General features: G+C 36.9%; 1 protein-coding gene across 10 annotated transcripts in view; it reads left to right on the plus strand.

Annotated features, from left to right (window-relative positions):
* Positions 1-1,091: 1,091 nt before the first annotated feature.
* Positions 1,092-27,505, plus strand: part of ZMYM4 (zinc finger MYM-type containing 4) — a 135,427-nt gene continuing 109,013 nt past the window's right edge. For 3 of the 10 annotated variants that reach the window (XR_012497130.1, XR_012497131.1, XM_019726492.2), the window contains exon 1: positions 1,319-1,510. Coding sequence is in view for 3 of the 10 variants with exons in the window: in XM_019726492.2 (XP_019582051.2) it covers positions 1,463-1,510 (48 nt within the window). In the remaining 7 variants the exon portion in view is untranslated. Of the gene's footprint in view, positions 1,511-1,576; positions 1,687-27,505 lie in introns of those variants that run through there. The other 7 variants (XM_074334376.1, XM_019726490.2, XM_019726488.2 and 4 more) reach the window with 6 other exon arrangements.

A 27,505-nucleotide genomic window follows, 5' to 3' on the forward strand; every position in this document is an offset into this window, starting at 1 on the left:
GCCGTCCCTATATTTCTTACTGATGTTTCCCCTAGGCCACCACTATATTTCTTACTTATATGTTTCCCCTAAGCTATCATCATGAACCCCATTAGGGCAATTTTCTCCACCTGAGGTTGGGGAACTGGAATGAATAAAGAGGGATGAATCAAGCCCGCATTCTCTTCAGACATCCTCAGCTTCAATTTCAGGGCAAGATAGACCCAAATCTACCTCCCAGTTTTCGGCTTAGAGATTAGGGTGCTTATCCTTTAAGTCAGATTCTCAAAGCTCCTTCAGTGGAGGTGAATGAGAACAGACAATATCTGCAAATCATCACACGTCTTCAGAGAAGAATTACAATTTTCTTAAAATATCGTGGATCTTTTTTTTAATCTTCTAGGTTAAAATAAAATTCTCTTGCTTTGAAGACAGCTTGGTGAGTGAAAATCCTGGATAAATGTGACTCAAATCTTGATTCTAATTTCACACCAGGCTCTAGGTGCCTTGGGGCAAATTGCTTCCCTTGACCGGGCTGCAGTTTTACCATTGGGAATATTGGAGTAGATGGTTCCTAAGATTCTTCTTGATTTAGATAATCTAAGTACAAATTATTATTGAGGACATTATCTCCAGTTGTTGGTTCAGTGTTCAAAATCACCAAAGGATCTGATTTTGAGGTTAGGCTACCAGAGCTGGCCCTTGATATTCTATGCCCTGTGCTTCAGATCAGGCTGTTTAAAGGCAGGAAAGCTACATCTCCTTGAGATGACTGGCTGTTCCCTCATTGGTTGGGATTCATGTCCAGAGGTCCACTGAGAACTCCAGCTCATCATCATTTTCTGTTTACAATGGTTATCTCTGCAGTTAGGTGTAAGATGGTGATCTGGACCCCTCAAAGATATTTCACCCAATTCTCCAGATAGCCCTTTCACTAATTTCTTTCATTCCTCCTTCATCACTACGTCATGGTCCCTTTAAGGAAGCGGCCATAGTTGAGTGGTGGGAGCAGCTGCTGGCAGCAAAGAGACTTGCAGGATTTGGCCTACCCTGGGCCACTTACCGCGCACGCTCAAGACCGGGGGCTTGGTGGGAAAGGAAGGAGGGGCTTAAGGTGCGCCTGCGCATCAGGGGCGCGCGCAAGGGGCTGGTTTAGTGATCCCTTTAAGAAACCGCAGGCGGAGGAATTTCTCTGAGAGAAAATAATCCTACTCACGGGGCCCCTTGGAGGCCATTAACCCCCCGAGTCCCAACCCCCCTTTCCCGGGCAGGCGCAACCGCCCACGCGTGCACCCGTGGGATCTCAAGATCTGCGACCCGGCGCGCGGCATCCGCCCCCTCCCCACTTTCAGCGCCAGGCCCGGCCGGGTCCCGGGAAGCTGCCGCGAGGCGGCCGTTCCTGCAGTGTGGGCGGGGGCCGGGGGCCCGAGAGGTTCCGCCGCCACCGCGCCGGGAGCCGCAGCGGTTCCAAGCGGGGCCCAACATGGCGGAGAGAGAGGTGGAGTCCGGCCCCCGAAAGAGGGTAGGTGAGGTGAGGCAGAACTCGGGCGGCGGGGGGCGGGGCGGGGGCCGCGTCCTGGGCCGTGGCCGGGAATGGGCCAAGCACGAGCTCGTGGAGGGGTCGCCGAGTCCCGGTTGGGGAAAGGTTGCGGGCAGGACTGAGGCAAGCTTGGTTCTGGAGCGCGCTGGAGTGTGGTCCTTCGGCAGGTGGGACAAAGATTTGCTGCTGGTTGGGAGGGGGAGGGGCGGGGGCTGTTGTTTGCTTTTTAAAAATTTTTTAGCACTGGGGGTGCGTTACTTGGGCCAGGGGAGGGAAGGTGTCACATTCTTAAGTGCGTCTTTAGTAAATCAGAGTCTGGAAGTTTAACTGGGGTGAGGTCCAGTGGGGGTGGTGGTGGCGGGAATAAGTCGTGAAGGGGTCTCCTAAGGGATAACCAGGAGGGTTCTTCAGTAACATCATCGCGAGTTCATTTTCCTGCCTCCTTTACTCTCCACCTATAACCGTTATCTAGACCAAGGTGGAGGTGGTGTTCTTACCTGTAAAGAAGTGGGGTCGTTGGCATGTCCTGATTTAGGAGGAAGATTTTTTAGGAGAAAGATGTCATGTTCTAGTCTAGACTCTTTACCAACAATTAAGAACGTGTAAGAGTATGACAAGTTTTGTCATCACAAGGATGTACCCAACCAACCTGCAAAGGTGATGTCAGTTCTCTTTCTATAGGAGCTGTTGAGCGCCTTTTAAAGTTTGTCTTGAAACTTTTCTTGTTTAATTCTGAATGATGTTTTTCAGATGGAGAACAATACTATCGATTGAGCAGTATTTTTCAGACTTTTACTGCCCTTCCTCCCCCCCCAACCCCAAAGCATGTTAAGCAGTGAGTTTCCTATTGGGAATCTTCCTCTTGAGAATGGTCTCAAAATTATTATATTAGTGTTAAGCCAACTGTATAAAAAATTACTACTTAATCTTTATTGAGAATACCCTTTCCATTTAGCATAAAATTAGCAATCTCATAATATTACAGCTAACATTTTTAATGCTTGCTTATTATGTGCCTGGCAAATGCTTTATAGGAAGAATTTAATTTCACGTAAACTATGTAAGACCCATTTTACAGATGAGGAAATGTGGATGTAGAGGGGTTAAGTAATTAAGAGCAGATAGCTAGTTAAGAGAGATGGAGCTGGGATTTGAATCCAGGTTTGTCCCAACTACAGTGCTTGTGTTGGACATTCCATAAGAGGTTCTCTAATCTATGTTTCTCTTCTTAAAAGCTTAAATTATAAATAATCAAAGAAGTGTCAAATAATATTTTTTCAAAAATTTATTAGGAAAATATTTTCAACTACACAGCAAAATTGAAAAATTTACAGGGAGCATCCATATACCCACGACCTAGATTTACCATTAACATTTACTATTTTTGTTTTCACATATTTATCCATATAGTTACCGTTTATTCATTCATTTGGTTATCATAATGCATTTCATTGTATTTTGAGCAATTAAAATGTAATGTTGATAGCCTTAGGTTAATAAAATTTGAAGTCCTCAAACAATAATTGGTCATACAAGAAGTTAAGCTGTATGATAGTATGTTCAAATAATTCATTTAATAAAAATATTGGGTATGGAATGCACGTGTTTTGAAATTTAAAATTTTTCTTCAAGCTGTGAGTTTTAAACTGGATCCTCATTATGCTTGAATGAAGGCATATGGCATGTGGTCAACCAAGTAAAATATATAGGGTAAGTTACTTTAGATGTGTAATGTTCATTCAGGGAGATCTCTGAATCCAGCTGCTAATGCTGTTGTCATTCACCTTTCAAGATAGAATGTTCTGGAAAACATCTATACACTTTGGTAAATTCAACTATATTTTAAATGTATTTTTTCTCTTCTAATACACTTAAAAGATGCATATTGGCAGCTATCTAAACTTTTAACTTTTTTAACAACATGTAATATGTAGAGTACTTGTATAGGTTTCCCTATTATTTTACTAGTTTCGTTGGGTAGAAGGTTACATTCAGTATCTTTTGGGCTTCATCATCCTTTTTTTTTTGTTGTTTTTTTTTTTAAAAGATTTTATTGGGGAAGGGGAACAGGACTTTATTGGGGAACAGTGTGTACTTCCAGGACTTTTTTTTCCAAGTCAAGTTGTTGTCCTTTCAATCTTAGTTGTGAAGGGTGCCATTCAGCTTCAAGTTGTCCTTTCAGTCTTAGTTGTGGAGGGCGCAGCTCAGCTCCAGGTCCAGTTGCCCTTGCTAGTTGCAGGGGGCGCAGCCTGCCATCCCTTGCTGGAGTCGAACCAACTGAGCCATCTGGGAACTCAGAGGCAGCTCAGCTCTGGTGCGGTGTTCAATCTAGTTGCAGGGGGCGGAACCCACCATCCCTTGCAGGACTCGAGGAATTGAACTGGCAGCCTTGTGGTTGAGAGCCCACTGGTCCATGTGGGAATCGAACCGGCAGCCTTCTGAGTTAGGAGCATGGAGCTCTAACTGCCTGAGCCACCGGCTGGCCCCTCATAATCCTTTTTGTTTTTGACATTTGGTTAGAATATTCACTAGAGTTGTCCTAAGTGGTACATGTGGTAGTGCTTTTTTTTTGTTCTTTTGTGTGTGTGATAAATTACACATGGATTTCATATGCGTACTCCAAGCAGGTTAGTGGGGACTATACAGTATCTTTTAAAGTAACTTGACTGTGTTCCTTGAGGTAGTTAAACTACGTAAAGATATTAACCTAAAGATAATAACTTTAGGTTACTTAATCCAAAATTGCATTGATGACATGATACTTATTTATGATGCTTACTACCTTTGAGCTTTGTAATCAAACTCACAAAAACTTATTGAGCACATATGGTAGTTGATGAGCTATATGCTAGACATCGTGGTATGGCGTTTATGATCATTTAGGATAATATATTCTGGCTCTCTGCTAAATTGTGAACCCCTTTGGGGTAGAGCCCATTTCATTGCTTTTTGCATCTCTAACACCTACGTATAACCTCCATATAATAGGAACTCAAAAGACATTGATATTTGGTAAGAAAAGTTTACCTGTTACACTAGAGACTCTATTGCTTGGTTACCAAGTGTTGTAATTTTGGGAGCTTCTGTAAATCTTTCTGCTTACCATCCTCTATATGCCAAAGTTCTCCTGTGGATCCAGATGTAGGGATCTTCTGATTGTTCTGGTTGTATGGTTAGATAGAAGAGTGTATTTTAAGACCATTGGGTTAACAACCTTTAAGTTCTTTGTAGGCCTGCCTTTTGTCTTACTGTAATGCTTGTGAGCAATTAGAATAACAGGTATTAATTAGACAAGATTAATTTGATTGTATTCAGACCATAACTGAATGCCAGTCTCTCAGTTTATTAACTTGGGGGTGCAGAGTATGTGGGTGGGTCAGAACTATATCCATCCATCATCTCTGCTATAGAAAGTTTATATGCAGGCCAGTATTAAACACACATTCTCTCAAACTTTAAAGTCAGGATATTTTTGAGATATTCTAATTTTTTAAAGATTGTAATTTTTTTTTCTAAAATAACTTTTAAAATTCCTTAGGTAGGCTTATTGTAAGTAGTAGAATTATTTTATGCTTGGATATTATAATAAACTGTTATAAAGCATGAAATCTAACTAAATCTGGTAGCCATAGTTTTTGTGTGAAATCCCTGTATCTTTTCAAAGTTCACAGAGAAAATAATAACTTTTGTAAATGTATGTGTTATTACCTGGTCTAGTAAGTTGTATCCATTTTCATATTTAAAATTCTTTGTATATGAAATTTGTAGTATATATATGTTTGGTATGCTTAAAAGAGAGCATATTTATAAGTAGTACGCTTCCATTTTTGTAAAAACAAACTCCTTTTTTGCCTGCCCACATATGTGTCTGTACTTGTATATGTATGAACTTGGAGAAAGTTGTGGAAGATATGTGTCAGACAATTACCATTGATTACCTTCAGGGGAGGTGATGAGAAAGGAAATGGAGAATATGGGGGAAATTTTTGCAAAATGGAAAAATTCATGGTATGATAGTAAATGAAAATGTAGACTATAAAATGTTATTTGTGTTGTAAATATGTATAAATTGAACACACGTAGATAAGGAATAGAAAATAACATGAAAAAATGAAAATAGTGATTTTATTATGTGATGTGATTATGGAGTTTTGTTTCGGATTTCTGTTACTTAATATTTTATAATAAATAATTGCAAAAAAGTTGATCACTCTAAATTCCTTAATGAACTTTTTATCTTTTGTGTTTTTATTAAATGTGTTACTTAAAAACGTGGTACATATTAAAAATATTTGCAGGTCACGTGTACACAAAGTAAATCATCTGCTTTAAGAATGCATTGGCTCTTTGTATAGAGAGCATTTGAAGAGAACATTTGAAGAGGCACAGAGATTTTTTTTCTCAAGGTCATGATATAATAGGCTAAATCAGGATCAAGTACTACTTATGAAATTTACTGTTTAATAAATAGTATGAGTTGAAATTCATTGTAATGATATATAACACAACAATTAGTATATAATTAATTATAATCTAGAATTATGTAATATATGTAATGTATTAATGTATAATGTAATTATGATATGTTACGTAATTATGTTATAGAAATATATAATAATGTATATTATGTGTAACGTGTAATGATAGTATAGGTCCGGAACTCATTATCTGAAATTTTTGGTTAAAATAAATTGAATTATATTTAAATCAAATTACTGTAAATTACTTCTCAGGAAGCATCAAGTTAACATTTTGCCTAAGAAATACATTCTTGTTTGGGATAACTTTAAAATACACCTTTACAACTTAAAGGTTTACTTTCAAGGAAATATAAACTAAATATTAGTGTATATTAAATCTGATTTTATTTATTTTAAAGGAGAAATAAGCCTTTATTTTCTTTGTTTTACAAATAAAGTTGGCTGTGCTGGTTGCTATGATTGATTTTAAAGATAAAGTTTGTGCTTCCTTTGAAAATGGACTGATCTTATTTACTTTAGAAAATACAAGTAGATAAATGTAAAATTGCAACTTATATGGATATTTAGAAGATAGTTTTGAATTCTATATCGGGGAAGTAACCACTCTTTAATGAAGACTAGCATTTCCTTTTAATATTCTATTTTACTATGAGTTAACTATATGTAATTATTTTACCAAAGGGAAGAGAAAGCAAAGCATTATAGCATAGTATTAGGTTGAATCATACAACATTGCCAATATTTGACCATTTGAACTACAAAAATGTATTTTCATATGGCTCAACCTAATCATAAAGTCCCTAGGCTTTTCAAAGTCAAGTTACGGTACAATATCTGGTATTAGCAATACTGGGATAGTAACATCCCCACTTACTAGCTTATATTTAAGGAATACTTATAATGCTATTTTAATTTCATTCTTATCTTTCTGGCTTCCCAGAAGCTTGAGCTAGTTACCTTCCTGCCTTTGACCAAAGACAGTACCTGAGCAAGCCTTTTCTATCCAACATATAGACTACCCACTAATATAAGCTCTTTGAGTTCAAGGATCATGTGTGTTTATCTTTCTTTACATCTCCCAACATAGTGTCTTACACATTTAAATGTTTAGTAGATATATTTATTCACATACATAGTACACATTTATAGGCAAAAATTAAAATTATTTCATAGTTCCATACCAGTATAGAATATAAAATCTAGATTGGTGTAGTGAAACTCCGTATTTCTGTTACCCAGCTTTGACAACTAAACAGTTATCAACATTTTGCCACATTCTTGTCCCATCTGACTTATTCCTTTTTTCCTTTTTCTTTCTGTTTTTTTTTGTTGAAATAATTTCAAAGAAATCTCAGGCATCGCATCATTTAATCTATAAATGTTGCTGTATGTATTTCTAACAAGTAAGAATTAAAAAAAAATACAACCCCAGTAGTATCACACCTAACAAAATTAAGAGGTTTTTTTTTTTCCGCCTTTTTTTTTTTTAAGTTTATTGTAGTGACAATTGTTAGTAACATTACATAGATTTCAGGTGTACAATTCTGTATTACATCATCTATAAATCCCATTGTGTGTTCACCACCCAGAGTCAGTTCTCCTTCCATCACCATATATTTGATCCCCCTTACCCTCATCTCCCACCCCCTACCCCCCTTAATCTAGTCTGTGTTCAGGTTTCTCTGATACTTTAAATGTCTTGTTTAAATCACTATCCAAATAAGATTTACCATTTCATTTGGTTTGTATGTCTCTTAAGTTTCTCTTTAACCATCCCTCTCCTTATCTTATACCTCCTGTGCATTTTCCTGTGCTGTTTGTTGAAAAACTAGGTCATTTGTCCAGGAGAATTTCCCACATTCTACATTTGGCTGATTAAATCCTTGTGGTGTTTAACATGTTCAATTATCCTTCATATTTTCCACAAATTAGTCAGATATAGCGCAGTGGTTCTCAGCCTTGGTTGAAACTTTAGAATTACCTGGAGAGCTTTTTAAATATTCTGATTCTTAGGTCACATCTCAAATCAGTTAAATCAGAATTCATAGAATGGATTATGGGCAACAATAATTAAAAAGATTTCCCAAGTTTCATTCTGTAGCCAAGGTTGAGAACTTGAATTGATAGAATTGATGAGATTTAAGTTCAGTTTCTTTAGAAAGAAAAATTCATAAATAATTGTACATAATTTATTTCCAATCAGACAATTTTAAGAATGAAAGGGTGTGCTGTGTAATAAATACAGTGGGACAATAGCCATAAACTAGGACTATCCTGGACAAATTAGGGTATATAGTCAGCCTATCATATGATGCTGTGAATTCTTGTTGCATCATTCTTAGGAGGCACATAAATGATTCTTGTATTGTTGGTAATAATAAAATTGATCAGCTTAGGTTCTGTCAGCGGGATCCAGATGTTATAATTTCTTAACTTTTCACATGGATTTATCAACCATTGATGATTATGTCTAGATCCATTAGTTCATTAGGAGAGTGATTTTTCTATCTTCTACATTTATTCACTGACTTATTCTTCCATAAACAATTCCTTCATCAGTTGTTTACCCTGTAATAATATCATTTGTACAAGAAAAGCAGAGTAAATGCATATTCCCCCCCCCCCCCCCTTTGTTTACCAATTTTTAGAAGAATGAATTGATGCCTTCGCAAATCCCAGAGGTAAGGTTTGGGAGGATATCACTGTGATCTCATGGATTTTAATATAGTTGACATATTTAAGTTTATTGTCAGCATTCTGTGTGATGTTTAATTTTGTCATACTTTTGATCAATGGTTATCTCTGTAGTAGCTTTCTAAGGCTGTCATAACAAATCACCACAAACTTGGTGGCTTAAAACAACAGAAATTTATTTGCTCACAGTTCTGGAGGCTAGAATCCCAAAATCAAGGTGTGAGGGCCATGCTCTGAAGGCTCAAGGGAAGAGTCCTTTGTTTCTTCCAAACTCTGGTGGCCCCAGCTGTACCATTTTGTTCACATGGCCTTCTCTCTGTGTCTTCTATCTCTTCTAAGGACAGTCTTCATTAGATATTCAGCTCACCCTAATCCAGAGTGATCTCATCTCAAGATCTTACGTTAATTACATCTGCAAAGAAGTTTATTCCAAAATGGTCATATCCTGAGATTCTAGGTGGGCCACAGTTCAGCCTACAACAGGATCTTTAAGGTTAACACCTGAATCCTTTTTAAAAATCGTTATTTTATACTTACACAATTACCTTAAAATTTTTTTTTTATATTTCTTTTTTCTTTTTTAAGATTTTTTATTGGGGAAGGGGAACAGTGTGTACTTCCAGGACTTTTTTCCCCAAGTCAAGTTGTTGTCCTTTCAGTCTTAGTTGTGGAGGGCACAGCTCAGCTCCAGGTCCAGTTGCTGTTGTTAGTTGCAGGGGGCGCAGCCCATCATCCCTTGAGGGAGTTAAACCTGCAGCCTTGTGGTTGAGAGCCCACTGGCCCATGTGGGAATCGAACCGGCAGCCTTCGGAGTTAGGAGCATGGAGCTCTAGCCGCCTGAGCCACTGGGCCGACCCTCTTAAAATTTTTTATGTTAGAATGTAACACATACAATTTTATCGTTCTAACCATTTAAAGCATATAATTCAATGGCATTAAGTACATTAACAATGTTGTGCAAGTATCACCACTATCTATTTCACTACAAACAGAAATTCTGTGCACTTTAAGGAATAACTCCCCATTGCCCTTCCCTCCAGCCCTGGTGTGCTTTAATCTTTCTGCATTGATGAATTCGCCTATTCAAATATTTCATATAAGTGGAATTATATAATATTTGACCTTTGGTGTCTAGCTTATTTCACTTAGCATAATGTTTTCAAGGTTCATCCATGTCGTAGCATGTATCAAAGCTTCATTCTTTTTTTATGGCTGAATAATAGCTCAGTATACCACATTTTGTTTATTCATTCATCTGTTGATGGACATCCGGGTTGTTTCTACTTTTTGGCTGTTGTGAAGATTGCTGCTGTGAACATTGCCTACAAGTATTTGAGTCCCCTCTTGCTTCTTTTGGGTATATACCTGGAAATGGATTTGCTGGGTCATATGGGAGATCTATGTTTATTTTTTTGAGGAATCACCAAACTTTTCCACAGAGTCTGTGCCAGCTTCCACCCCACTAGCAGTGCAGGAGGGTTCTGATTTTTCTACAGCCTCACCAGCACTGTACTGTTTTTTTTCCCCCCTCTCTCTCTCTCCCCCCCTTTTCTCTCTCTCTCTTCCTCTCCCTTTTCCTTTTCCTTTCTCCTCCGCTCCACTCCGCTCCTCTCCCTCTTTTTGATAATAGCTATGCTATTGGGTGTGAAAGTGGTATCTCATTGTGGTTTTGATTTGTATTTTTTAATGACTAATGATGTTGAGTATGTTTTCTTCGTACTTATTGGCCATTTGTATATCTTCCTTGGAGAAATGTCTATTAAATCCTTTGCCCATTTTTTTAATAGGGTAGTTTGTCTTTTGTTGTGGGAATTATTTATGCTGGATAATGAACTCTTATCAGTTATGTGGTTTACAAATATTTTATCCCATTCTGTGGGTTGTCTGGTTGTCTTTTTACTCTCTTGACAGTGTCCTCTCATCCATAAGCTCTCAATTTTGATGAAGTCCAATTTATGTTTTCCTCTTACAGCTTGTGCTTTTGTTGTCATTTATTTAAGAAACTATGACCAAATCCAGGATCAGGTAGTTTTTCTCATACATTTTCTTCTAAGAGTTTTATAGTTTAGCTCTTTAATTTAGGCCTTTAATCTGTTTCAAGTTAATTTTTGTTTATGGTATAAGGTAAGTGTATACTTGTATTCTTTTGTCTGTGGATACCCAATTTTTCCAGCACCATGTGTTGAAGTCTGTTCTTTCCCCATTGAGTGATCTTGGCACCATTGTCAAAAATCCGTTGATTTTTTTTTATTAATCAGCTTCGGCTGCCATAGCAAAGTACCATAGACTGAGTGACTTAAACTACAGACATGTATTTCTCACAGTTCTGGAGGCTGCGAAGTCTAACCTCAAGGTGCTGGCAAGGTAGTTTTCATTTTGAGGCCTCTTCTCTTGGTTTATTTTCACCCCTCTTCTTGCTGTGTGCTCAGAGATTAAGCAAGCTCTCTGGTGTCTCTTTTTATGGGGTCATTAATCCCATCGTGAGGGCTCTTCCCTCATGACTTCATCTAACACTACCTCCCAAGGGCCTTATCTCCAAATATAACACTGTAGTTTTCAGCCTTCAACACTGGAATTTGGGGGACACAGATATTCAGTCCATAGCAACCATATATATAAGGGCTTATTTCTGGACTCTCAATTTTCTTACATTGGTCTACATGTCTGTCTTCTTGTGCCACTACTACACTGTTTTGATTACAGCAGCTTTGTAAGAGGTTTGAAATGGGAAAATGTGAGTCCTTCAACTTTGTTTTTCTTTTTCAAGATTGTTTTGGGCATTTAGGGTCCCTTAAAATTCCATGTGAAATTTGGATGGTTTTCCTTTTTTTTTTCCCCCGTAGTAAATGCAGTTGGGACTTTGATAGGGATTGAATTGAATTTGTAAACATCTTGGGTAGTATTGTCATCTTAACACTATGAAGTCTTCCAATCAGGGGACATGGGATGTCTCTCCATTTATTTAGGTCCATAATTTCTTTCAACAATGTTTTGTACAAGTTTCAATGTATAAGTCTTTCACCGTCTTGGTCAAATTTTTCCTAAATATTAATTAATGTAATATATCACATTAACAGAATGAAGGGAAAAAAACCACATGATCATCTCTGTTGATGTAGAAAAATATTTGAAAAAAATCCAACACCCTTTTATTATAAACTAGGAATAGAAGGGAGCTTCCTCAACGTGATAAAAGCTGCGTATGAAAAGTCATAGCTAACATCATATTTGATGGTGAAGGACTGAAAACTTTCCTTTTAGATTAGGAATAAGACAAGGATGCTGGCTTTTGGCACTGCTGTTTAATGTAAAGTTCTAGTCTGCAGTGACCAGTTAGCTCAGTTGGTTAGAGCATGGTGCTAATAACACCAGGGTTGCCGGTTCGAGCCCTGCATGGGCCACTGTGAGCTGCGTCTTCCTTAAAAAATAAATAAAATAAAGTTTAATAAAGTTAAAGTCAGAGCAGTTAGGCGAGATAGAAATGAAAGGCATCCAAAGTGGAAAGAAAAGTAAAACCATCTCTATTTACAGATGACATTATCACATATGTAGAAAATGCTAGCAATCCACCCGAAACAAAGTAAAAACCCAAACTTTGTGAGCGTTAATAAGAAAGTCAGCAAAATTCCGGATAAAAAAATCAACACAAAAATCAATTGTATTTCTACACACTAGCAATGAACGATCCCAAAAAGAAATCAAGAAAATGATTTCATTTACATTAACATCAAAAAGAATAAAATACTTCGGCATCTGATATATCCTGTTGACTTCACTCCAATAGTCCTGGGAAATTTCTTCAATTTTTAGCCAAAAAGAGGTACCTAGGCTGATCCTATATATTACTATCTCAGATTTGGATTTAACTCCAAGAAGCCCTAGTACCTTTCAGTGAGATATGGAAGAGACTACAGTCTGAACTCAGGGAGGTTTTTGAAGTTAGTCTTTTTGAGATGTTATCAGTTGTGTATTTCTCATTTGTTCCTCAGCTCACATCTGCCTTTTCCTCTTGTTTCACCACTGAATTTCTCTTTAGGATCACTGAAATGACCTAATAATCACCACGTCTAATGGATGCTTTTCAGAGCTTAAACATCTGACCCTATTGCCCATTTCCTCCTTGAAACTTCCCGTTACATATGTATGTGTGTGCTGTGTGTATACACACACACACACACACACACGATGGCATTCTCATGGTTCTTATCTTGAATTCCTTCTTTTAGGTCATCTTTGACTCTTTGCATGCCCAATAAGTATTGTTGCCTTGTCCTGTATTTTTCTTGAGTTATCTCTTCTACAGTAGTAATTTTAAATAACTACCCATTAAATACATTATGTGATTTCCTTTCTGCTTCTTTGCCTCTAAAACTCAAAACCTGTATATCCAAAATCATTCTTTACTTGTATTTTGCTGTCTTACAAGTATTGCTAATTCAGTAGTATGCCTAAAACGGGACTCTTTTTTTTTTAAGTGTTTATTACCCTGGCAAGTACTCATTTTCCCAAGTAGTGCCCCATTCCTTCTCTACCTGCTTTTCTTTCTGTAGTCTGTCTTTTGATGTCTTCTGGTCACCCATGTTGGAACCTCTGAGTCATCTTGCTTCTTTCCCCTTTTAATCCAGTTTTAATTTTAAATCCAGTTTTAAGTCTTGTTGAGATTACTTCAGATATAATTTTAAAAACTTTATTTCTACTGCCATCACCCTCGTTCTGATACTCATTTTGCTTGCTTTGTCTTTTTACTTCCCATGCCCTTACAACTCTTCTTTTCCCTCTCCCTTCTCTATTGTTTCCTCTCCCCCATTTATTTTATACATTTGGAGACTGCTTTATATTCAAAAATGAAAATCTGTTCATAAGGCAGTAAGTTGGCTCCCTTAATACTATTGCAATTCCCCAAGATAGGTACTGTTTGTATTCTCTCCCTGTGGCGTGAGGCAGGTTGCCTCACAGTTCTGACTCTCCTAGAAATTTACTTTTCCTTCATGGGAGAACTTCTGATTATCTCTGCTACTATCATGCTAGCCTGAGGGATCATTTTGGGCCATGCAGCCCAAATGTGGAGATAGAATCTTTGCTTAATTCCACCCAGCACAGCTGAAACCAGGCTGTGACTTTTAAACAAGACTTTATTAAGTTTAATATAATAAAATATAATTGGCTCTTATATATATCTGATCGAGGAGAAATTTACCTGTTGAGCCTTTAGTCTGTCTTCTGGTGAGCACAGGACATCTTTTATTTGGAACCAATAAGCAGGTTGAAATCTGGGGAAAGAACTAATTTTTCTCCCTTGTAATGAGCTACCATCCTGACCTATAATTTGTTGTTCTTTTGGCTGACTAACACTGGGAATATCAGTTCACTTTAGGAGATTGTCTCCTTCCTTCAGAGATGTTTTGTTACTCTTTGGCCCCAATAGAACAAATAGACCAACCTCAGTATAAGAGAGATTTGTTCATTCAGCAAATATTTAGGACATATATCAGGCATGGTTTTAGGTGCTGGAGAAATAGTAATGAACAAGAAAGACAAGATTTGTGCTACCATGTTTTCCCGAAAATAAGACCTAGCCGGACCATCAGCTCTAATGCGTCTTTTGGAGCAAAAATTAATATAAGACCCATTATTATATTATATTATACTATACCCAGTATTACATTATATTATATTATACCCAAGCTTGTAGAAGCCCTGGTCTTAAATAAGAGCTGGTATTATATTATATTATACCTGGTCTTATATTAAAATAAGACTGGGTCTTATATTAATTTTCGCTCCAAAAGACGCATTAGAGCTGATGGTCCGGCTAGGTCTTATTTTCGGGGAAACACTAGTGGTGGGGGCAAGATAGAAAATAAACAAGAAATAAAGTGATTTCAGGTAGTGAAGAAAATAAGATAGCATAGGATAGTATGCTATTTTATAAGATAGCATATTCTGATAGTGAGTGATTGGAATGGGAAGAAACTGTATTAGATACTTCTCTGAGAATCCAGTTTGTGATTTAAAAATATGATTTCTTTAAAAGATTCCTTTAGCTCTTATGTACAGGATGAACTTCAGGGAGCAAGATGGGAAACGGTCAGGTAGAAGGCTATTGGTGTAATCCTTTTGTGAAAGTAATCATAGTTTGGAGTAAGTGGAAATGGTGAGAGTTGGTTATGATATATTTTGGAGGTGGAGTTGATAGGACTTGTTGATGACTGTAGGAAAATAAAGAACACTGCTGACCCCGAGGTTTTCACCTTGAAAAATTAGATAGTTGGTAGCACCACAGACTGAGATGGGAAAACTGGGAAAGCATACACATAGTAATGGGCATGAAGGAGGAAACTTATTTCCTTACTTTAGATTACTCTCCTTATCTAATTTCCTGACGATCATGTAACAACTTCAATATAAAGGCTAAATCAGAGTTTCTCAGTCTCTGTACTATCGTGCATTTTAGACTGGATAATTCTTTGTTGGGGGTGGGGGGAGTTGTCCTGTGCGTTGTGGATGTTTAGCAGCATACTTGCCCTCTATCAACTACATGCCAATAGCACTGACTCCCTATTTGTGACAACTAAAACTATCTCCAGAAATTGCCAAATGTCTCGGGGTGGGGTGAGGGAAATTGCCCCTGGTTGAATGCCACTTAGCATAATATGAGATTCATCCATGTTATTGGTGATAAGACTCCATTTTGTGGATGTACCACAATTTGTTAATCCATTTGCCAGTTTAAAGATAATTGTTTTATTTCTTGTTCTTGGTGACTTTATGAATAAAGTCATTATAAACATTTGCCTATAGGTTGTTTTTTTTATTAAAAAAATGCTATATATTAGCAAGAACATACTACCTTTAACAATTTCCTATTTCAAAAATATTTAAAGCAAAGTACACAAAAGGAAAAAAAAGCTTCATCCCCAAGAAGGAATTAATAAAAGGAAAAGCTAATTATTATATTGGGTATAATTTCTTTATATACATTTATTTAAATTTATCTTTTTCCACAATGAATTTGAGGCAGTTTACGTGTGTGTATGAAAAGAAATAAGGAGCCTCGTAAAGGAAAATACAGATATGATCATTTTAATGTTGTGATTGATCAAAATATGATTAGTTAAGTACGCTGCATTATTGAAATGGAGCAATTACTGCATCTGAGAAAAGACAGGATTTTATAGCACTGATTCTGGAAGTAATTTCAAATGTGAATTTTCATTAGGAGACACTGAGTAATGAACAATGTCTTCAGTAACGTGTTCTTTTTAATAGAAAAAAGCAGTCTGAATTTCTCACCTATAAATTTTTGTGTAAACATATTTTCTTTTGAGTAAATAATTAGGAGTGAGATTGTTGGATCATATAAGTGTATATTTTCTTACTTTTTGTTTTGAGAGCTATATATTTTGGATACAGATCTTTATTAGATACGTGTTTTGCAAATCTTTTCTCCTAGTCTATGGCCCATTTTCATTTTCTTAACAGTGTTTTCCAAAGAATGGAGATTGAGATTGACGCTGGTAAGTATACACACATACACAGACACAAATTTAATTTTGTGAGAATTAGCAGATAGATAACATCAGAGGACCCAGAGGAAAATACGGCATGGTGTATTTGTTTTTAATTAGCAATATGCTTCAGAATCTCCTGGGGGAATTCCATCTCCCTCCCCTTCCTTACAGTACACGAGTGTCTAGACTCTAGACCCTAACTATTTCAGACCTTCTGAAATAGACTACTGGGGAGAGGGTGGAGGTTTGCAGAATAGGAACCACTGTCATAGAATTTTGCCCTAGTACTTACTGGTAACTTGGTTTTTGTTACCTAATAAAATAGAAGTGAAGACACTATCTAAATCTTTGTAGTTTTCAGTATGTTAGTGCACATGAAATACCTAGCATACGAGGTCTGACTATTAAGTTCGTGAACTTGTTGCAACGATGTTGATAACCTCTTTTGATATCAGAGGGATTATTCGTTATGAATTTGTACCAATTGGGCAAATAGTTAAGCAAGTTTACTATTTGGAAGTACTGAAAAGGCTGCGTGAAAAAGTTAGACGAAAATGACCACCTGAACTTTTTGCCAACAATTCATGTCTCTTGCATCACGACAATGCACCAGCTCACATGGCACTGTCTGTGAGGGAGTTTTTAGCCAGTAAACACATAACTGTATTGGAACACGCTGCCTACTCACCTGATCTGGCCCCCAATGACTTCTTCTTTACCTGAAGATAAAGGAAATATTGAAAGGAAGACATTTTGATGACATTCAGGACATCAAGGGTAACATGACGACAGCTGTGATGGCCATTCCAGAAAAATAGTTCCAAAACTACTTTGAAGGGTGGACTAGGCACTGGCATCGGTGCATAGCTTCCCAAGGGGAATACTTGGAAGGTGACCATAGTGATATTCAGGATGAGGTATATAGCACTTTTTCTAGGATGAGTTAGTGAACTTAATTGTCTGAACTTATATACTCAGTGGAATTTCTAGAAGCAAAGGGGAAAGAGTAGGAGCCAAGGATAGTGTCATGGAAGCCTTGGAAGTCCTTGCCAGGAAGTGGAAGTGAACGTTATCTTTTCTTGCTTTCTATTCTATGTGATACTTGAATTTAAGAAGCAAATGTTTGCTCCTGTTATTCTTTTATTCAACCCTTTTGTTTTACTGAAATTGACTATGACGTTTTCAGAAGTTTTTTAATTCCAGTATATCGTAGTAACCTTGCTTCTTTATATGAGTTTTTCATAGAATTTCTATCAGTTGAAACGTTTCTCTAAAGATTGTTATAGAAAATATCCATGCTTACTGCCCTTCAGTTTTTCTTCATGTTTGATGTCCTAACATATATATTAAAGAAGTACGAGTAGTTTCCTTGATATAATTTTTTTAAAAAACAAATTTTATTGGGGGATAATGTGTTTCTCCAGGGCGTATCAGCTCCAAGTCGTCCTTCATTCTAGTTGTGGAGGGCGCAGCTCAGTTCCAAGTCCAGTTGCCATTTTCAGTCTTTGTTGCAGGAGGCGCTGCCCACCATCCCATGCAGGAATTGAACTGGCAACCTTGTTGTTGAGAGCCCGCGCTCTAACCAACTGAGCCATCTGGTTGCCCCTCTGGAAGCTCAGCGGCAGCTTGTTGTCTTCAATATTCGTAGTTGTGGAGGGCACAGCTCACTGGCCCATGTGGGAATCGAACTGGCAACCCTGCTGCTCAGAGCTCATGCTCTAACCAACTGAGCCATCCGGTTGCCCTTGATGTAATTTTTTTGATATAATTTTTACATATGGAAAATAATTTTACTTTAAATGAAGCAATAGATGATCATAATGAACAGGAAAGAAGGGTCCTGTGTCTAGTAAGAAAGGAGGGTTTGCTTTATTTGCTTAGTTGCCATTTGTTGGAAGAAAAAAATACAGAAAGGCTCAAAAATAGTGAGTTATTTTTAGGGTTGTAAGAAGTTTTATTTGGAAAAAAGCTGCTTGTTTAGTGTGAGGAGTACAACTGCATTTAAGAGGTTTCTCGTTGATTACTACTTTTAAAGCCTTTGTTATGGAGATTTTAAAACAAATGTAGAACAAATACTTCAGCTAACATTAATGTACTCATCATTCCTCTTTCTGCCTCTTGTTTCATCTGTTCCTCCTACATTTCTTTCCCTGTAATTTTTTAAAACAAATCCTAGACATGTTTTATTTCATCTATCAATACTTCTCTAACAGATACAAGTCCCTTTTTAAAAAAAACATAACCATAATACCATTATCACACTGAATAAAATCAGTAGTAATTTATTAATATCGTCTAGTACATGCCTGTTCAACTTTCTTATTTGTTTCAAAAAGGAGTTAAAACGAGGTTCGTGTGTTGTTACAAGGATGGTGGGGTGCTATGTCACATTAGCCTCTTTTAATCAACAAATCTCCCATTTTAAAAAAATGCTACTAATTTTTAGAAGATACTGAATGATTTATTCTGCAGCATTTCCCACATTCTGGGATTTGCTGATTCTGGTGTTATTGAACATGTTTCTCTATCCCTTGTGTTTCCTATTGACTGTTAGAAATGTGATTAGATTCAGGTTCAGTTTTTTTGTTTTTTTGGAAAGAATTCTTCATATTCTTCTGTGCTCTTCCTATGATCCCACTAATGGAAGCACATCACTTTAATGATGTTCATCCTAGTTCAGGTGATGTCAGCCTAATCCATATATTAAAAAGTTTCCCTTCAGTTTTTGACCTAATGGTTTTAGCATTCATTGATAATTAGTTCTTAATTCGCTATTTCATTAGGGGTTATATATAAAATGATGGTTTTCTAATTTTATTTCTCCAGTATCCATCAGCTATGGTTATTTTATAGAGAAGAATTTTCCCTAATCAACTATTTGGTTTCCTTATTACCTTGAAATATATTAATACAGAAAAGACAAGATAAATGCTTAATTCTTTGTCATTTTGTCAACTCAAGAATGAATTGATATCCTGGCAGCCTCCACAAATGACCAGTGAAGGCTGTTTTTTGAGGGTTGGGGAACTGAGAGGGGTATCATGATAAATCATTGTAAGTGGATCTATATTTATTGTATGTCAGTCTTTTGTACCATCTTTGGTCAATAAAAGCTTTTTCAAGTTAGCTCTTAAGTCATTTTGTTATGACTCCAGTAATCTCTGATAACTTTCTTGCTTTCTGGTGCAAGATGAATCAGGTTCATCTGTACATTCCCCACTCCAGATCTGAAATCAGAAGCCCTGGTTCCTCTTAGTGGGAAATAGTGTTCAGAGACCATAACACTTGACCATTTTTAAAGTTATATGGTCTTAATTTTTATATTTACAAGGGTTCTTTGGAGTTTCTACCCAGTGTAGGAATCTTTGTCTTCAGTATTTTGCATGTTTATAATTGGACTTATTTTGAGACTATTTAAAAAGGTTAAGTGACAGAGATTCTCAGATTGAATATAATCTCTACTTTGTTGTTTTTAAGATAATTCTAAAATGAAAGGAAACCAATAAAAATTAAAAATTAAAGGATATATAAAGCAAATGTAGCAACAATTAGAAGTTTAATATTAAAACAAAACTATTTATGGAAAAAGTAATTAACTGTCACAAACAAATTTCTGACTTCATGTTTGTAAAATATGTAATTCACATTGAGGTTGTAACCGCCATGAATCCATTATGTATCAAAAAACCTTGCATTGAAGTATATAAAACAAAAATTTAAGTAGTTTAGAGGCACTGAAGTTTAATTGAATTTGGTACACTATGAGGGAAAACATTATCTTCTTTTTACACTCCCATGGGACAGTTACAGAAATTAATCATAATTTACATTTCATTTTTTCTTTTTAAGATTTTATTGGGGAAGGGGAACAGGACTTTATTGGGGAACAGTGTGTACTTCCAGGACTTTTTTTCCTAAGTCAAGTTGTTGTCCTTTCAATCTTAGTTGTGGAGGGTGCTGTTCAGCTTCAAGTTGTTGTCCTTTCAGTCTTAGTTGTGGAGGGCGCAGCTCAGCTCCAGGTCCAGTTGCCATTGCTAGTTTCAGGGGGCGCAGCCCCACCATCCCTTGCAGGAGTCGAACCACCAACCTTGTGGTTGAGAGCCCGTGTTCCAACCAACTGAGCCATCCGGGAGGCAGCTCATCTCAAGGTGCCGTGTTCAATCTTAGTTGCAGGGGGTGGAGCCCACTATCCCTTGCAGGGCTCAAGGAGTTGAACCGGCAACCTTGTGGTTGAGAGCCCACTGGCCCATGTGGGAATCGAACCGGCAGCCTTCGGAGTTAGGAGCACAGAGCTTCAACTGCCTGAGCCACCAAGCCAGCCCTACATTTCAATTTAAAATCTTAAAATTTAGAGACTACAGTTCTTTGACCACACTGCAGTGAAGCTGAAATGAGTAAAGTGTCAACTAAAACAACCCAACCATTTGGAAAATTTAAAACCTCTAAGCAACTCTTGGGTTAAACAAGTTGAAACTAACTTCAATTATAAACTGTTCGGAATATAACAATGAGTTATATTCAGTTATACCTCAATTAAAGAAATATAATAATGAGAGCACACCATATTACAAGTTGGACTATGAGCAGAGTTATACTCTAGAGGAAATACTTACCATTTAATGCTTTTAGTGTAAAAAAATGAATTGCATATTCAACTTTATATGTTAAAACGATGAAATAAACCTGAGGATAGCACACGGGAAGAATTAGTAAAGTTGAAAATAATATGTTAGAAGAAATGAATTAAGAAGTAGAAAATGTATAGATTGTTAAGAATAAGAGCTGATTCTTTGTGAAGAGACGGATAAACAAGTTTCTGACAAGTCTAATTGAGAAAAAAACGAAACAGTAGAAATAGTATTAAGTTGAAGTAAAGCCTATAACCATAAATAGATTGGCGTAATATGTTGAACTATTGTATGTATAATTAACTAACTCAGTGCTTATACAGATATAAATAAGATGAAATGGAAGATTTTATAAAGTAAGTTATCAAAATGATTCAAGAAGTAGAAAACCTGAATAGGCCAATAACTGTTTAAGAAATGGTAAATAATGTGAAAGAACAACCCTTCAAGTTTCTAACCTTTCTTTGTAACCTTTGAGGAACAGTTTTCTTTTTTCTAATTTTAACGGTGAATATTGGGGAACAGTGTGTTTCTCCAGGGCCCATCAGCTCCAAGTGGTTGTCCTTCATCTAGTTGTGGAGGGTGCAGCTCAGCTCCAAGTCTAGTCGCCATTTTCAATCTTTAGTTGCAGGGGGCGCAGCCCACCATCCCATGAAGGAATTGAACCGCAACCTTGTTGTTGAGAGCTCGCCCTCTAACCAACTGAGCCATCCGTCTGCCACTCCAGAAGCTCAGCGGCAGCTCATAATTTTCAGTCTAGTTGTGAAGGGTGCAGCTCACTTGCCCATGTGGGAATCGAACTGGCAACCTTGTTGTTTAGAGCTCATGCTCTAACCAACTGAGCCATCTGGCGGCCCCGAGGAACAGTTTATTTTCATGTTTTAAAAAATATTTGTTAAAATAGAAAAAATCTTATATCAAGATGCCAAAAAATACCTTGGTATGTTTAGTATTCATTTCTGATAAAGTTCCATTCTCTAAAACTAAGAATAGAGGGTTATTTCCTCCGTATGTGTAAGAATCCAACAGCCATCCCTAGAAATTTAGGAGGGATGCCTGCTGTTACCTTAATTGCTTGTTACTGTTCTAGGAAGTTCTTGGCAATATAGTTAGATGAGGAAAAGAAATAAGAAGTGTAAATCTTGGAAATTGGGTAATAAAATCAGTATTTTCAATGATAAAGTTATTTACATGTAAATCTCAAGAGTATCAATAGAAAATATTTTAGGGCTAAGAAGTAAAAATGGAAACAATCTGGAAGAAAAGAAGAAAATGTAGTAGGATTATAACAGGGAACAGTAAAAAGCTTAGTTACAAAATAAAAATATTTTTTTCTTTTTGTTGATTGGGGAAGGAGAACAGGAGTTTATTGGGGAACAGTGTGTACTTCTGGGACTTTCCCAAGTCAAGTTATTGTCCTTTCAATCTTAGCTGTGGAGGGTGCAGCTCAGCTCCAGGTCCAGTTGCTGTTGTTAGTTGCAGGGGGCGCAGCCCACCATCCGTTGTGGGAGTTTACAACCTTGTAGTTGAGAGGACACACTCCAACCAACTGAGCCATGTGGCCACCGGGGAGCTGAGTGGCAACTCATTGACTTCATTCTAGTTGCGGAGGGCTCAGCTCGCTGGCCCATGTGGGAATTGAACTGGCAGCCCCGTTGCCTAGAGCACGCGCTTTAACCAACTGAGCCACCCGTCGCCCCTAAAAATATTTTTTAAATCCCACAAAACCCAATACCTTGACTATAATTAGTTGGAAAATATATTTTAAAAAGAAATTGATTCACAAAGCAATAAAAAATTAAAGCTCCTTGGGATAAACCTAGCAAGAAATATGTAAGATTTAAAATTTACGACTTAAGGAAATGATAAAATAACAACAATAGTCCCAACAACTAATTTCTATTGAATATTGTTTTAAGCACATGTCTTAATGCATTTAATCCTCAAAATGACCTTATAATATAGTGTTAATGCCTGAGTGTAACAGAAAAATGCCCTGTCAAGGTTATTTAGTTGACTAGAATGAGGAAGGAATGGGATTGGATCTCATTAAGGATGTGTAAATGAGAATCTGTAACCACTATGCTTTGATGACTCTTGAGAAAAACTGATATACCATATTCCTAGATGGGAAAATCCAATATTGTAAAAATACATGTTTAATTAAAATATTCCAGTCAGTGTCACAATGGAATTTTGTTTTTGATGGTGAAAAGGGTAGAATTTGAGAAAACAATGATCAAATTCATTAGGAATTATAAATATGTGAAAGATGGTGAAAACAGTTTTGAATTAGAATAATGGGAGAGTGCAGGAGTAGGGGAATGGGTGGGTACCTTGTTCTACAGGATCCTGAATATAATGCCACTATAGGAGTGCTCAAATTGTTACAAATAAACATATTTATGTCTATATGTAAGAATATAGTTATAAATTATTCATTAACTGGTGTTTAGACACTCTGCCGGTCATTTCAACAAAAAATAAGGTTAGATCTTTTTCTTACTTTAGATGCCAAAACCAATTCTAGAGTGACTGAATATGTAAATATAAGATAATGAAACTATTAAAGCACTCCCCAAAAATGTAGGTAAATATTAGGTCTTGATATGGGGAATGCCATTCTAAGCATAAAAATAAAATAGTAATTCAAAGGAAAGATAGATTTGACTACATTGAAAAAATATCACATTTTAAAAAAGGAAAAAGTATTTGAAATGCCTGACACATAGAAATGACTATTTTTAGAAGATGGGCATTGGACAGATTAAAGCAGATAACCACGTTAGGAGTCATCTTAGAAATCCACAGTGCTCCACATCCCTAACTTCCACCTAGTTACCATTCATGCTTTCATTCAAATGTTTTTGGTTTTTTTTTTCAAATTGAGCCGTTTTAAAAACTGTGCTACTATTTTTTTTTTTTATTTTATTTCAGTGTGTTTTTCCAGGACCCATCAGCTCCAAGTCAAGTAGTTATTTCAATCTAGTTGTGGAGGGCACAGCTCACAGTGGCCCATGTGGGGATCGAACCGGCAACCTTGTTACGAGCACCGTGCTCTAACCAACTGAGCTAACCAGCCACTCCCTCATTCAAATGTTTGAATGTCTAGTTTATACAGGGAACCATACAGTAATGAATAAAATGGAGAAAATCTATGCTCTAGTGATGGGAGAAATGCTAATCAAATAATATAGAGGATTTTAAATGGAGCATTTCTGTAGAGAAAGCAGAAAAAAGAGATACAATATTCTATGGTGGAAGGGGCATTGCAATTTTAAATAGTGACATTTAAGCAAAAATCTGAAGGAGTTGAGAAAGTGAGCCATGTTGGCATCTGAGAAGAATATTCCAGGTAGCGGGAACAACATGGCAAGGCTCTGAGGCAGGAGAGTGCTGGGCATGTGTTATGAACAGAGAGGTGGTAGCTGCAGATGAGGGAGCGAGGTGGTGGTGAGCAGTAGGAGATGAGGTCCGGGAGGTCACTGTCTAGATGGCGTTGTGGTGGCTGTTGTATACATATCGGATGTTTCACAGCATTCCTGGCCTCTACCCACTAGATGTCAGTAGAACTCCCCAGTTATGATAATCAGAAATGTTTTGAGACATTGCCAGATTTTCTAGATTTGGGGAGCAAAATTGCCTCCGATTGAAAACCATTGCTCTTCTAAATGACTGTGGTCAGTCCCTTTGGGGAAACCTTAGAGGAAGATTTCTGGTGTGTACTTGTAATGGTGCAGAGTCCTTTCAGGGGACTCAGTCTCTCCTCAGTCAAGAGGCTAAGGGTCTGTGAATTGACTAGGTCTGAAAACTAGGCGAATGTACATGACTTCTATTGTGATGACTCAGTGTGGTTTTTGGCCACCAGATTTAAGGATTTTTCTGTTAATATAGGTTAAACTGCCCATGTATTTAATTCCTAGGAACATCATGATCAATTAGACACTGCCAAAGATCCCTGTGGGCCAAAGCATTCTGATTATCTGTATGTCCCTGCTGCCCTTATCCTTGGGGTTGAGTGCCGCCAGTTGGCCTCTACTACTTTGGGAACCCATCATCCTCAGTGAAATTAGGGAGCCCATCTCAGTGGTGACATTCCCCATAGTCATACCTGACCTACAATAGCAAGCAGCCACTCAGCTTTTTAATCATGCAATGCTCCCCTCACTAATATAATGTCATCTGGGCTTTCTCAGGGAATATAGTTGAGTAGTTGGTGTACAAGTTGCATTGGATAAATCCACTCCAATATTCCTCCTTCCCAGGCCTTTGGATTTTCTCTTCCCCATAATGCCAGTGAACCTGTAGTATCTCAACCTTATTAAACCTCATTTGATGTTCAGTGTTAATGTCAGTTGTAATTTTGATTTGTATTTCCCTAATGATTATCAGCTATTGTAGAGTCTAAGTTTCAATCAACAAGTAAGCCATTAGAGCCACTTTCAATTGCACAAGCTAATACATTAAATTCAGAATCTGTAGTAAGCTCTCACCTGTATTAATGAATTCTAACCTTGTGCATCTATTTCTACACATTTCCCAGGTTTTACCTTTATATATTAGCAAAATCCTAGTAGTTTTCAGTTTGTAAGGCATTTCCTCTTGGGTCGTAGTTGTACCTGTCCAGCTGTAACATGCTGAAATTTGAACCTAGTTATGGGTCTAGTGGCAGCAGGGTTGGTTGTGGTTGGTCATGAGGAGAATAAACATCCTCCTGCAAGTCATTTGCTACACATAAGGCATCACAGGATTTTCGAGCAAAGGAATGCTACTCTTCTTAGATGCAGAAGGGTAAATTACTTCCATTAGAAGGTTGAAATTGTCCTTTTTATTCTGGTTCAACCACATATTCCCATTCTAAGTTTCAGGGTCCCTTTACTTTTCCCAGTTATTGCTTACTTTCATATGAGAAACTTTGCGACACTGAATTCATCTGGTGATGTAATTCAGCTATTTGCCCAATTAAATTTTACCTTTGATTTTCAGCAGTAACCTGTATTTTCAAGTATTAAAGCTTTTTTTTTTTTCCTTTTTTTTTAAGGAGGGCACAGCTCACAATGGCCCATGCAGGGATCGAACTGGCAACTTTGGTGTTACTAGCACCACGCTCTAACCAACCGAGCTAACCGGCCACCCCAAGGATGTTTTTATTTTAATACTGTCATGAAAGTGCTCTGTTTCTCAGACTTATTTGATCTGAGCATTAATAGACCTGAACTTGCTTTCTTCTGTAACTGCTCAAGAGCTCATAGAGAATCCACCTCACTTTAGCAGATCTTGTAGTCATCACTACTGCCTTAACAGTCAAGTGCAACTGCCATTTGGGTTCTCAAGGCACTTGCTCCGGTTGGCACTTCATCACACCCAACCACAGGTGATAGCTTGATGCCACTGCATGCCAGGGATTACTAGCATCCTTTTTCCTACTTGAGCCCTTTGTTGAAGGCCAAGGACACAACCAAGCCAATCTTCAAATCCCGTCTTTGTGGGTCTATCTGTTGTGACCACTGCCAGTACCAATCCTTTATTAGTCAGAGATCAGAAACCTCACAGTAATTTGAATATTGCTGAGGTTAGTGAATATATCTTCTACTTCCATTATTTTATTTCTATTGATACTTTTTTATGGTTCAACATGTGTTATATCTTGGTGCTTGCTTCATGTACACTTAAAAAGAAGTATATACTATACTTGGTTGGTGTTTTTGTGTATAATGCTTAGGTAAAGTTTATTTATAGAGTTGTTAAATTTTTGTCTTTACCTTTTTTTGGTCTCCTTGTTCTAAAATTACAGCTATAAATCTACAATCATAATTGGAGGTTTTATGTTTATCACTTTAGTTCTGTTTTTAGCTTTATGTATTTTGAAGTTGTGTTAGTTGCCATACATTTAGAATTACCTTGTTGATGATCATTATTAAATGATTATTTTTGTAATACTCCTGTTTAAGTTGACTTTTTCTGACATTAATATATGTACGTAGTTACTCAGGTTTGTAATACTTTGAATTTGAATGGTATGTGTTCCCCGCCCCTCTTTTACTTTCAGTGAATTTGTGTCTCTATATTTAAAATTGTTTCTTATAATACTATATAGGTAGGTCTTGCCTTTTTCTCCTAGTGTGGTACTTTTAAATTGTTGTGTTTATTCCATTTAAATTAAATGCAATTACTTACATAGTTCGGTTTACGTCTTCCATCTTGGTATTTTTTTTCTTCAATTACTTTTATTTTTAGTTTCAAGTGGTATTTCTTATTTATCTCATTTTTATTCTTTGTTCCTCTTTTATTATAGTTTGGTTGCATCGTTTTCACTGTTCCATTTTGAATGTTTACATGGACTTCTTTATGTGATGTAATTTTTAGAGGTTACAATATGTATCTTTTAATTTATCACCTTTAAAAATTATATCATTTGTCATCTTTTACAACAATATATTTCATTTATCTCCTTCCCCGTCCGTTCCCCTCACCCTGTTTTAGGTCTTTGTCTTTTATTTTACTTCTGTGTGTGCTTATTTATTTTATTTGTCAGTATCAGTGTGGTCTCATGGATTCTTAAATCAGTGTATAGTGATGCATTGTTGCCATTATTTATTTTGATGTTCACGTCATCCCAAATTCAGCCCATGGAATTTCCTTCAACCTAATTTCTGTTTTTTTGTGTGTTTT

This window comes from Rhinolophus sinicus, linkage group LG06 (genome assembly GCF_036562045.2).
Source record: "Rhinolophus sinicus isolate RSC01 linkage group LG06, ASM3656204v1, whole genome shotgun sequence".
In the NCBI taxonomy this organism is placed as follows: domain Eukaryota; kingdom Metazoa; phylum Chordata; class Mammalia; order Chiroptera; family Rhinolophidae; genus Rhinolophus; species Rhinolophus sinicus.